Genomic DNA, 12522 nt, shown 5'->3' with positions numbered 1-12522 from the left:
CAGTTGATTGAGCGCCTGACTCTTGATTTCTCCTCAGGTCATGATCTCAGGGTGGGGAGAGGGAGCCCTTGGTCCAGCTCCGTGCTCAGTGGGGAGTCTGCTTGGGATTCTCTCTCTCCCGCTCTCTCTGCTCCCTCCCCCCACTCTCTAAATAATTAAATAAAATCTAAACAATCGGCAAATAGACCAATGAAACACAGAGTATAGAAATAGGTTCACACACATATAAAGGATCACTGATTTTCAACAGAGGTACAAAGGCAACTCAGCAGAGAAAGGATCATTATTTCAACAAACAGCCCCGGAAACTGGATAGCCATAGGCAGAAAAAACAAACTTGAATTATATCTCACACCATATACCAAAACTAACCCAAAATGGATAATAAATGAAAAATATACAAAGCATGGAACATTCATATAATGCATTACTACTCCGCAGTAAAAGGAATAACTATCGATTATCGCATCAACATGAGTAAACTCGAAATAATTACGCTGACTGAAATGAGCTAGGCAACAAGGGACACGATCACGACTCCGTTTATATGAGTTACAGGAAATGCAAGCTGATGTACAATGACCCAGCAGACTGGTACTTGCCTGGTGAGGGGGCCGGAGGGAAAGGGGAAACTCTGGGCTATTTACTGTGTTGATTGTGGTGACGGCTTTACGGGTGTATACAGATGTCAAACACAGCAAATGTAAATATGAGGTTTTGTGTGTCACTACACCACAATAAGGCTGTTTTCAAAACCCTAAAGATGGCTCCAATCCAGCTTAAATGCTAGACCCCACCCCCACATTAGCTACTCAGAACACGGGAGGGTAGGGGCTGGGGCCATGGTCTGGGGCAGGACCCAGCCTGGCGGAGAACACATCAACCAGCTTGGGTGGGCCCGGCTGACCCGCCGGGAAGGCACCGCTCCCAGCCCGGGCGTGAGCCGCACGGGCAGGGGTGGGGTCTGCGGCCCTACGGCCCGCCCCCAGCCGCGCCCACAGACCCTGAAATTTCCATCCCTCCCCGCGCCCCACCCTCCGTCTGAGAGTGACGCCCCGCTCCCGTCCCACAGACCCCACACTCCACCCAAGCCCGGCCGTACCCTCCGCCCCAGGCCGGGCCCCTGGTCCTCAAGCCCCGCTTCGTCCTGGCCACGCCCCATCCGAGACTCCGCCCAAGCCCCACCCCTCCACCACCTCAGGCCCCGCCCGTCTGCCTCGCAGCTCCGCCTCAAGCCCCGCCCCGCCCCTCCGCCGCCTCAGGCCCCGCCTCCAGACCCCGTCCGTTCTTGCCCTACAGCTCCGCCTCCAGCCCCGCCCCTCCCACAGGCCCCACCCCATCTCGCCCTTAAGGCTCCGCCCCAGGCCCCGCCCCCACCCAGGCCCCGCCCCGCGGAGCCGAAGGCCGAGCCGCGTGTGTCCCGAGCGGCCGCAGAGGTGGGCGCAGGCCCGGGGTCGCCGCCGCGCCGGGGTGTGGCTCCGGGTCGGGCTCCGAGCAGCCGGGAGCCTCGCGCAGAGCGGCCTCCGGACGCGGCCGCGCAGGTAAAGCCCCCGCCCGCCCGCCCGCCGCCCGGGGTCGCAGGGTCCCGGGATCCCGGGGTCTGGGGTCCCAGCCCCGCCCGCCAGGCCCCGCGCGCGGCCCCGCCACTCCACGCCCCAGCGCGGCCGCGCGCCCAGGGCTTGGCTTTTCTCCCTTCTCGCTTTCCTTCTTTCTCCACCACAACTGAAATGCAAGGCGCCGCCCCCGGGGCCGCGTGCTCGTCCCCGCTGGGCTGACAAAGAAGGGCTCTCCCCGAGCTTACAGTTGTGTGAGGGGTGTCAGGATGAGCAAAGTGCTGAGCTCCGACAGCCGCCACCCCGGCCACGGCCGCCACCCCCGCGGCCACCCCGGCGGCCAGGAGCGCGCACCGCTCGGTTGCCACTCGTTTGCCCATCCCTCTGCCCTGCATTCCTCTTTCTTAGGAAACCCCTGCGGCCCCGTCTTCCTGGTTTCCAGCCTCAGGAGCTCGGAGGGGTGGCCCCTCATCCGGCGGGCCAGCCCCTGCTCCCCTAGGTGTGCCATGGGTGTGTCCAGGGTTCCGGGACCAGCCAGCGGTCAGCGCGACCTGCCCTTGCTTTTCTGGGTGGCTTTGGGAATCTCGGAAAGAAGTTACAGAGACCCCCGCTGGTCAGATGCTTCAGTGTGCCCCTGACATCTCCCGCAGAGTCAGAGTGTTCCCCGGGGTTCCCTGCGGGACCGTGATGCTGATTGCCGCTCTCTTTCAGGACTGGAGGAGAACACCGCTTCTCCTTGCACGGAAGGAGGGAGCGTTGACTCCTGTGTCAGATGGTCACTTGCACAGCGGCGGCTGGGGGAGTGAGGAAGAACGCAGGTCTGCAGCACCCGGTGGGAGGAGACCACCGTCCACCAGTCCCCAGGTGTGGTCAGCATGGGCCCCGTGGGCAAACAGAGCCCCTCATCCCTGCCGGTCCCCGCTGGGGGTTCCTGCCTCATCCTCCTCTTTTGCCTGCGCTTGGGCGCTTCCTGCCCACAGAGCTGCCAGTGCCCTGAGCACGCCGGGGCCGTGGCCGTCCACTGCAGTGCTAGGGGCCTGCAGGAGATCCCCAAGGACATCCCCGCCAACGCTGTGCTCCTGAAGCTTGATGCCAACAAGCTCACCCACGTCCCTAACGGAGCCTTCCAGCACCTGAACCAGCTGAGGGAGCTGGACTTGTCCCAGAACACCATCGAGACCATCGGCCCCGCTGCCTTCTCGGGCCTGGCCGGGGGCCTGCGGCTGCTGGACCTGTCCCATAACCGCATCCGCAGGATTCCGAAGGATGCCCTGGGCAAGCTCAGCGCCAAGATCCGCCTGTCCCACAACCCCCTGCACTGCGAGTGTGCGCTGCAGGAGGCCCTGTGGGAGCTGAAGCTGGACCCCGAGTCCGTGGACGAGATCGCCTGCCACACAGCCGCGCAGGAGGAGTTCGTGGGGAAGCCGCTGATCCAGGCTCTGGACTCCGGGGTCAGCTTCTGCAGCACCCACCGCAAGACCACCGACGTGGCCATGCTGGTCACCATGTTCGGCTGGTTCGCCATGGTGATCACCTACGTCGTGTACTACGTGCGCCAGAACCAGGAGGATGCCAGGAGGCACCTGGAGTACCTGAAGTCCCTGCCCAGCGCCCCCGTGTCCAAGGACCCCATCAGCCCGGTGCCCTAGTGCCTGCCGGCGGAAGCAGAACACCGCCCACCTGTCCCCCCTCACTTCCGTAGCAGGTGGTGGCTGACCCAAGCTTTCGGTGCCCCGCGCACTGGGGCCTCCCAGCCCCCTCTGAGCGGCATTCCGCCCCCACAGACCCCTCCCTTGTGTTGCAAGTACCGCACCACGCTTCAAGTCCGAAATGTGACCATCGGGCCCATTTGACAGGCCAGGAAGCCAGAGTTTGGAGAAATGGCCTTGCCCACAACCACACAGTCAGGCAGTGACCCTGTTGGGACTTAAAACCAGGCCGTCTGTCATAACGTTCCATGTCCCTTGCGCTCTGCCGGCCTCGGCCGCTTGGCGCCTGTACGGTGTGGAGGGCATTCCGAGAAGAAAGGCTCTTGTCCACGTGTGTGAGGTCTGCCCCGCAGACGGTGGGGTGTAGACTCATCTGTGGAAGGCAGAACTGATGTACCTTGTCCCCCTGGTAGTATTTCCTGAACCCATCTGACCGCAGAACTCTTTCCAGAGCAGAGTAGTAGAGACCAGGTTTTTCTCGAGAGGTAGGTGGAACAGGTCGTTCAAACTAACCTTTGAACAACTTTGTTTATTCTCAGAGTGTTGGTTAAGAGTAGCACGTGTGCCAACATTTCAGTCCGGGGAGAGCGGGGGGGAAGCCCTAAAACTCCAAAACCAAGAAGACCACGGACAGAAACCCGAGAAAGGTCCAGAGTGGATCATCAAGGGGGGCAGTGTCGTGCGTCCCCACCGCGAGTCCCACCCCTGTGCCTGGTCTGGGGGAAGGCCCGTCATCCCGGGTCCGTAGCGTGCCTTGCCTCTCCACTCACGAACACCGAAGCCGCTCCTCAAGGACAGGAGGACTGATGTTCGGTGTGTCAAGGCCGGTCAGCGGGATGCTCCCTTTTCTCCAGCAACAGGACCTCTCTGCCTTGCTCCCTCTCTGTCTCCCTGTCTCTGTCTGTCTTCACCTCTGCCACCAGGAATCTCAGAGCGAACTCAGCACTCTCTCAGCTGTGTTACTCTACATTCAGGGTAGGCATTACCTCCACCTACCTAACTGTGAGCCGTCTTTCTAGTTTTATTTTTTGATGTCTTTTTTAAGAGTGCTTATTTTTAAATTGTTTCAAATATTTGGGGGGGAGCACAAATAGGGATAAATTGCGTATGAACTTAAGGTGTACAGGTTACAAGCCTCATGAAGCAGATGCTTAGAAAGAATTAAGATAGAGGGTGGTTTGTACCGGGGGATTGTCCGATGACCTCAAGTGGGCCTTGAATGCCTGATCCTATCTACGGGTTGACTCGGAGATCCAGACTCCACAGCTGACGCCCAAAAGGCCCATCCAAGCAAGGTCCTGGCTTTTTCAGTTATGGTGCATTAAAAAGAAATGACTGACAGCTCCCAAATACCCTCCCACATGCAAGCACCCCACTTCTGTGCCTACCGCCCAGATCAGGGGTGCGGGGATGGGAGGCAGGGCCCGGGCCCCACCTCCCGTGGCCTGTCGGTCCCAGTGACCCGGGTGGGCACTGCCGCTGGCCTACCAGCAGGCACAGGCTCCTCGGGTGGTTTGGGTCCCTCTGCCCCCCCATGCCAGGGCTCACACAGTGGGGAGAGGGGTCCAACCACACAAGGAGCTCAGCACCTGTGGGTTTGCCTGAGGGAGGTGACTTGGCAGAGGTGCAGGGTCATGTGCCGGGGTTCTGTGGCTGCTACTCATGTCCTGGGGGGAGTCTCTCCTTGCTGTGGGGGAAGCCTTGCACTGGGGGGCCCTGTCCCGCTGCCAGGGAACTCGCCGTTTCCTCTTATGCCAGAATCAGCCCAGATCCTGGGTTCTACTCAAATGCGGCTCTTCAGGGGATGCATGGGGAGTGGGGTGGGGCTGCCCCTTTCCGAGGACCCTGGACACACCAGAAGCGTCCTCTCCCCGTCACCCTGAGCCCAGCATCAGGCTGCCGGGCTCTCCTGGTCTTTCTGGGATCCTCACCCTTCAGGGGGGGTTCCAGAGTGGACACCTCCCTCCAAAGAAGCCCACCAAGTCACTAAACTTCAGGACCACAAAGCTCCTTCTTGCTCACGGGAGCTCGCACCCCTGGTACTGGGAGCCCTCTGCTGTCCCGGGGTACAGCCACCCCCCTTTCCCCCTCCTTTTCTCTCTCCTTGAGAGACCCCTTAGGACGACACCCTGCCTGGGCCCACCCCCTTCCTTGCTGCCGTGTGTGAGCACATATCGCTGGGTGCCCCCGCGGGCCCTACAGCTGACGCAGCCCCCACCCCTGCCCCGATGGGTGGGTGACACATCCTAAATCTGCAGAGGCTGGGCAGGGTCACGCTGGCCTCGTTGAGAGAATTGGAGTTGACAGTGTCAGGTACAGGACAAAGGGGGTGCCCCGTCTGTCGGGGGCAATGGGGTCACAGCCTATGGGACATGGGTGGCCCCCGGCTCTCACCGTGATCCGAATAGGGACCTTCAGAGCACTTTATACAGACACACGGCCTGGTCTGCAAAGCTCCTTGGCCACAGGGGCTAACACTTCACAGGTCAGGGGTCAGGGCAGGGTGATTTTGGGGCTCCCCATGGGGCAGACGGTTGGAACAGCCACTCAGCTTGGGGTGGTGACGATGCCTCCCTTCCCCTGGGGGTCGGTGGTGGGGCTCTGGCTTCTAGGGAGGCCGCAGGGCTAGGGGGGTGAAGAGGGCCAGTGAGGGGCTCATGGAACCCTTTGGGAGCCAGGTCACCCTGCCCAGTTGCTCTGGTTGAGCTGCTCCCTCGGTCCCCAGCCTCGCCGTGGATACAGAGCCCCACCCCTGACCCTGACCCTACGCCCATGGCCTCCTGGTACCCCAACCTCCCTCCTCTTTGGGCTTTGGGGTCACTCCCTCGGGTGGCCCAGTGCGGGCATGGGCCGTCCTGACACTCGGGGGCTCTCCCTGGTGAGGAGGAGGCTCCTGGCTCCGCTCCAGAAGCCCTTCCCAGGCCTCTCCCAGGAGCTGCCTGCAGGCTGTGGGAGGCAGGACAGGCACCGCGGGGACTGCTGCTGGGCTGGGACTGGGGGCGCTTGCAGCTGCAGATGCACGAAAGAGCTTCCCTCCTGCACGCGGTCCTACAGCCCGACCTGGGGACCGCCTCCCACCGCGGGGCCCCCAGTCCCCAGCTTGGCCTGCAGCGGGGTGGATGAGTTTTAAAGCGGACGTGAGGTTGGGTAGACCCAGTCTGGATGTATGTTTCCTGATGGACAGTAGTCTCGGGCAGGAGATGAGGGGTGTCCGGCGGTTGAAAGCAGGGCTGTACAGCGTACTGCTACAGGGCCCCCGGAGGAGGCTTGCGTTCCCACGAGGTCTAAGGAAGGTGTGCGGGTGGACTCCCTGCTGCGGGGGGCTGGAGTGGGGCCAGGCTCAAGTGAACGGCTCCGCCCAGGGTCAGCAGAACGCCGGGGCATTGGCAAAGTCAAGGCCGGGGCTCAGGGACCAGTCTCCTAGGAGTTCTGAGCAGCTCAGTGCTGCCTGGCCCCGGGTGCTGGGGGTCCCTCGGTGGGTGCCGTGCACCGGCCCTGTCCCGGCTGGCTTGCCTTCCTGCACTACGCTCCCCAGGCTCCCTTGCAGCGCGTTCTCCAGAGATGCACGTACATGAGATTTTGATCCTGGACTCAGTTACCTGGGGAGGAGGCAGGGCTGCTTGGGCAGACCGTGGCAGAGATGGAATGTTCTGGAGTTGTGGCAAGTGCAGGAGCCTGGGTTGGTTTCTGGAGCCATCTTTCCCGGAAGCTGGGTCTAAAGTCCGAGCCTACTGTCCTCCCCACTGCCTCTGAACTCTCAATAAACCTCGTTGTGCTTAAATCATCTGGAGTGGATTCTGTTATCGCCTGTGACCCACCCGGGAGACCGAGCGCCCCTGCCCTGCCCTCTTCACTGTAGACCTCCTCACGAAGCTGACCTGCCAGACCTGTCGGACCCGTGAGCCCACGGCATGGAAGAGCTGGGTCAGCACAGGGCTGCCGTGGGGGCTGGGGCCAGCTCGTACCGGCTCAAACCGGCTCTTGGTGGCCAATAGTTAAATCTGGGGGTGGTGGTGAGCCGGTTGACATCATGATGGCAGCTTGAGGTTGACCACGGGCAGAGTCTTTACACCAGGCAATTGACAGCGAGGCCCTGCTCTCCTGCCCCAGGAGACTGTCAGCCAGGTGGCCGTAAATGGGTGTCCCCAACAGCCTGTCCCAGCCCAGGCCCCTGCCTGTCCCCGCCCACCTTCTGCTCCTAGTTGCCCTGGCCAGGTCACGTGTGTCCTGGGGACTACCCCCTGCTTCCCGCGCCCGCCCTGCCCCTTAGCTCCTGGCAGGGGAGGGGCGTCTCTCTGCCACCTGCAGTGACTCCCCCCTGCCTTCACTGTGTCGCCCAGCCCTGCCATTCCAAAAAAGAGATCCCCTGGTGCAAGAACCAGCCCCTCTCTCCCCCGGTCAGTGGGGCTCTCTCTGTGTGAATGGTGAATTTTTTTTCACGCAGGAACTCCTTTTTCTGCAGTTTTAACTTTTCTAGAAGTTTCATGGAAGTGGAATCTTTTGAACACAAAACTATTATCGCACCGAAAAATTACAGTGGCTGCCCAACGCCATTCAGTGGCCACGTTTCCCTGATCGTCTCTAAACCATTTTGGGGATTGTTTGAGTCAGGATCTCCAAAAAGGTCAGACCGCACACCTGGCTGGCATGTCCATTACGGCTCTTCTAATGCAGATGCTCTCATCTGTCTGTCTTTGGCTTCCTTGCAGTTCCGTGGTCGTCCTGTGAACCTCCTCCCGTCTGGATCTTGCTCTGTGTCCTGTGGTGGTGGTAAGCTTGTCCTCTGTCCCCGGTTTCCTGGAATCCGGTAGTTCTGTTTGATTTTTCTAGCAAGGCCACATCCTGGGTGGTGGTGTGCCCTTCCGAAGAGGGCGTGATGCTAGCAGCCAGCCGTGATCAGCGCTGAGGTCGGCTAACTCCCTGGGGCCACCGACCCCGGATTCTTGGCTCTGTGGCCCCTCCCGCATCTGTCAGCTGGAGTCTCCCATAAAGAAGAGCAGCCTCCGCCACACATTGGTTCTCCGGTGGCCGTGTCACGTGGGAACGGCAGGGTGAGTGCCTGGTTCTTTATCCATTTTCAAAAGAAAGTTGGTTCCTCTGAAAATGACCGGTAATTTTGAAAGCATCATTATGCATGAGTTTAAACACATGGTCTGGGTTACAAACTGCTGGGCTTCCTTTCCTGGATGAAGGTTGAATCGTCCGTCCGGCAGGTGGGAGCCTCCCCACGTGGGCTGAGTCTGGTGGCCTGCCCCCCGGGTGGGACGGCGTGTTCTTGCCCCTGCACCTCCCCTGCCTCGCCCTGGGCTCAGCCGTTGCTCTGGTTCCTTTCTGTAGGGTGACATTGCAAGACCTCTGTCCCCAGTGGGCCCTCGCTCCCAGGCCTATCCATAGATGGAGCTGTTTGAAAGATAAGACAGCCGTGGGTTCATATGGATGCTTCCAGCTCAACCCTGGGCTGCAAGATTGCCCTCACTGCCGGACCCCTGTGCCTTGCCCCACCCGCTGGGCACTCAGCGAGCCAGCTCTGCTTTCACCCTTCTCCCCTCCTCGTGCCAGTCACAGAGACGTCTGTGTCCTCATCCCAGGAGCCTGTGAAGGTGGAAGATGGGGCCACGAGCCAAGGGAAGCAGGAAGGAAGGCAGGTGCCTTTGGAAGCTGGAGAGGCACGGGAGCAGATCCTCTCCTGGAGCCTCCAGAAGGAACCAGTCCTGCCCACACCTTGGTTTTAGCCCCGTGGGTCCCATTTCGGACTTCAGACCTCCAGAACTCTAAATTAATAACCTGCATTATCTAGGCTAGAGGTGCGTGGCACTTTGTTACATCAGCCTCAGTGGATGGACACAGTCCCCACTTTGAGAGTGGCCAGTGTGGCCAGAGCAGATGGCCGCCCCATTCACCATCACCGTGTCTGAGTTCTCGGGGCCAGTGTGCCCTTCAGGCCGTGGCCAGGTGACCTCGGGAGCTCACTTCACCCGTTGGCCTCACTCCCTTTCCAGAGGAAGGGCCACCAGGGAGCGGGCAGGAGCCACAGTGTGGGGGGTGCAGCGGGGTGGTACCCACAGACCACACACGATCTCACATGTACCCCATACAGGTACGACGCATGCACACGATGCAAACAGGTTCACGTGCAGTCCTATATGCACACATGCACACACTCACACTCACTACACACAGCAGGCAAACCCACTCACACGCATGGTTGCACACACACATGCTCACACAGGGCCATACGCTACTCACTCTCATGCCCGCCCCCCTGGCAGGCGTGCCCCCCCACACGCATTGTTTCTCCCCCAGAGCCCCCTCAGCCTCGCCCACGCCGGCTGGAGAGAGGGAGAGCCTTGCCAACCGTCTAACCTGGGGCCTCTGGGCAGATAGCTGGGGGCTCGGTGAGCCGGGCTGGGTGTGGGGCGGGGGGCAGGGGGCCGGGTGGGCACGCTAGCAGAAGCAGGCGCTTGACCCCGCTTTGGGGGCAGGGCCGGGGGGCCGGAGCTCAGGACCAGAGTCAGGAGGGTGCCCAGCCCTGCAGAAGTGGGCGGGAGGCCTGCAGCAGCCCTCGGGCCCCCGGTGGGCCCAGTGTGGGGCCCACCCGGCAGGGGCGCACCCAGCGCCAGCCAGCCTGCTCACAAGCAAGCCTCGCAAGTTTTCCCAGTGGCCCGGCGCGGTCGGGAATATTTCCATTTTCAGCTGAGAAACCAAGACTGCGAGGTCTGGAGGGGACAAATGCCCAACTCAGGAGCCAGCTGTGTGGGGCCAGGCTGGGCAGGAATCTGGGCCTCCTGACGCCCGGGCCTGGAAGTTCTCAATTGGGAAGGACAGGCCCGAGTGCTGTCAAAACAGAGGCAGGCCTTGGTTTCGCCCTGGGTCAAAGCACGGGGAGTGCGGGGAGGGGCAGCGGCGCGTCCACGGGCCCAGGGAGGCCAGGAGCGCGGGGTCTGCTTGCGTCACCCTGGCCCAGAGGAGCGGGTGCGGGGCTGGCTGCCAGGCCGGCCACCGGGTGCTGCCCGTGACGTTGGCTGTCAGAGCAGCTAGGCTCCTAGTCTGTGCAGACAGGGTGGGGAGACAGCACCCCAGAGCCCTAGGCCCACTGGGCCGAGCTCTCCTGTGGGTCCAATGCTCCTGGACAGGGTGGGCGACCGAAGGGAGGGCCACAGACAACGCCGAGGGAGAGACCGGCGTGGAGGCGGCGTGGCCACCAGGGGACGTCAGCAGTGGGGGACACGGGGGCACATAGGCTACACGACCGTCCAGGGTCCCCTGAGCTGGCGGGCGTCCAGCTGGGCTGTGACCCGGCTGCCGGGCAGCAGTGGACGGCAGACAGACACGGCACCGTCCCCGAGCCTCAGCAGCCAGGCCGAGATGGCCAAGCGGAGGAAGAAGAGCACGGGTCCGGAAAGATGGGGGCACTGTGCACCCGCCCAGCTCGTGAGTGGTTGTGGCCGCGTGGTTCCAGGACAGAGTCTGCAGGCCGGGGCGTCGCCCCTGGAAAGTCTCTTCCCGAGACAAGCCCACCCGGCTCCCAGCCAGCCCCAGGGCTGAGGGGCGTGCTCAGGAGTCCTGCCTCCCTCCCCCACTCCCCCTGCCCCCCGCCCCCTCCCCTCCTCACCCTCCCCCCTTCCTCACCCTGCCCCTTCCCCTCCTCACCCCCACCTCACCCTGCCCCCCACCCTCCCTTCCTCACCCTGCCCCCTCCCCTCCTCACCCTGCTCCCCTCCCCCAACAGAGGCTTTCGGAAGAGCAGGGAGGAGGACCCTGGGGCGTCTCTGAGCGGTAGTCATCTCAGTGCTGGACTTCCCTGAGGGCCGGCTGTCCGAGCCTGTGTGCAGGGTGAGTCCCCCTGGCACAGCTCTGAGGCGCTGCCCCTGCCAGGCCCCACCGGGGCGTCCCTCCATCCACACGGGAGCTGCAAGTGGCCTCCTTGGGCAGGCACATGCTGCCCTGCTCTCCAGAGCCCTCAGCTGCCTCACACTCACTCAAGCAGCAGCCCCTCTGTGCCCACTGCTGGGCACCGGCCAGGATGGGCAGAGCTCGGCCGGGGGCTGGGGACTGCTGTCTCTGCAGGGTTAGTGGTGTTGACCAGAGGGCGGGCCTGCGTGCCGTCGGCCAGAGCCAGGTCCCCACCAGCGCCCCCTGCTCTGTGGTCTCTCTAGAGCCGCTTACTGGAACCGCTGGAGCAAGGGCTGGGAATGAACGCCAGACCTCTGTCCGTGCCCTGGGCCGAGAATCAGAGCCTGTCAGTCGGATGTCACAATAATGAGGACCAAGCCTGAGGTTTCCCAAGCCTAACTCGCATCGCCAACAGACGGGAACCACGCGGCTGAGTTTTTAACAGTGTAGCAGGCCCACGGGATGGACCGGGCAGGTCCTGTCTTCACGACGGGTCTGGGGGCACCTGCCCCTGGGACGCCCATGGCGACCTTGGGGGCATAACTCCCCAGAATTCAAGCCTGTTTTCCTCTGCTGTGAATGTTTGCTCGCGCCCTTTGCTCTGGTTCCTGCGAGGGCCCTCGTAGTGAGCGCTCCTCAGACCGCGGGGGAGTCGATCAAGCCCTGAAAGGACCAGTATGCTGGCATTTCAACTTTACTTTGTGATAGTTTTAAAAATGCAACATTATTTATTTGACAAATACGTCATCTTCCCTTTTCATTTACTGCCACTGTTTTTACCTCTAAAAAGTTTCCATCCAAATAGAAAGAAAAAATTCTATTCTGGAATCTTTTTATTTCTGACATCTGGATCTTGACCTTTTCCAAACTTGTGCCAAGACCAAATTGAATTGGTTTAGTATAATTTTAATACGTGCAGGCCAGTGTTTCCCTCATTTTTTCGAAGTATTTTTGCGTATTGATTCTTCAAAATGTTCTGTGGATCTCTCCATTCATCATCGAAAGTGGCAGCGTTCGGATTCTGGTCGGCAGGCACCAAAACCACACAGTAACTCGGGGAACAGTGACAGTGCTAGGCTGTCATCGGAGGGTTTGTCCAAATCCTTACTCACCTCCCGGAGCCGGATTTTTGTGGTTTCCTTGGTTTATCTCTAAGGGGTTGGGATGGTTTTCACCAGGCCCTGTCTGTGCATGGGGCAACCATCGGGTGCGCACGCTCTCAACCATTGGATGAGACCGCGAGGGTCCCTCCCCCTATGCGGGACAGCTCTTGGGGGATAGATGGGGGTCTGGGACCCAGGCAGGAGGAGTCTCAGCTGTTCTAGGGGTGGAAGAGGGGAGGGGTCAAAGCCCCTAGGGGTGCTGGG

At 61.3% G+C, this 12522-nt stretch overlaps 1 protein-coding gene across 1 annotated transcript; it reads left to right on the top strand.

Annotated features, from left to right (window-relative positions):
• The first annotated feature begins 1448 nt into the window (after positions 1-1448).
• On the top strand, positions 1449-7014 carry LRRC3 (leucine rich repeat containing 3). The gene is made up of 2 exons (XM_035030053.1): positions 1449-1541; positions 2265-7014. The coding sequence occupies exon 2, from the start codon at positions 2429-2431 to the stop codon at positions 3200-3202; it is 774 nt and encodes a 257-aa protein (XP_034885944.1). The 5' UTR covers positions 1449-1541; positions 2265-2428; the 3' UTR covers positions 3203-7014.
• Positions 7015-12522: the final 5508 nt, after the last annotated feature.

The sequence above is a fragment of the Mirounga leonina genome, unplaced genomic scaffold, assembly GCF_011800145.1.
Source record: "Mirounga leonina isolate KUSES-001 unplaced genomic scaffold, KU_Mleo_1.0 Mir_353, whole genome shotgun sequence".
In the NCBI taxonomy this organism is placed as follows: Eukaryota; Metazoa; Chordata; class Mammalia; order Carnivora; family Phocidae; genus Mirounga; species Mirounga leonina.
This window is presented reverse-complemented; position numbering and strand designations above follow the sequence as displayed.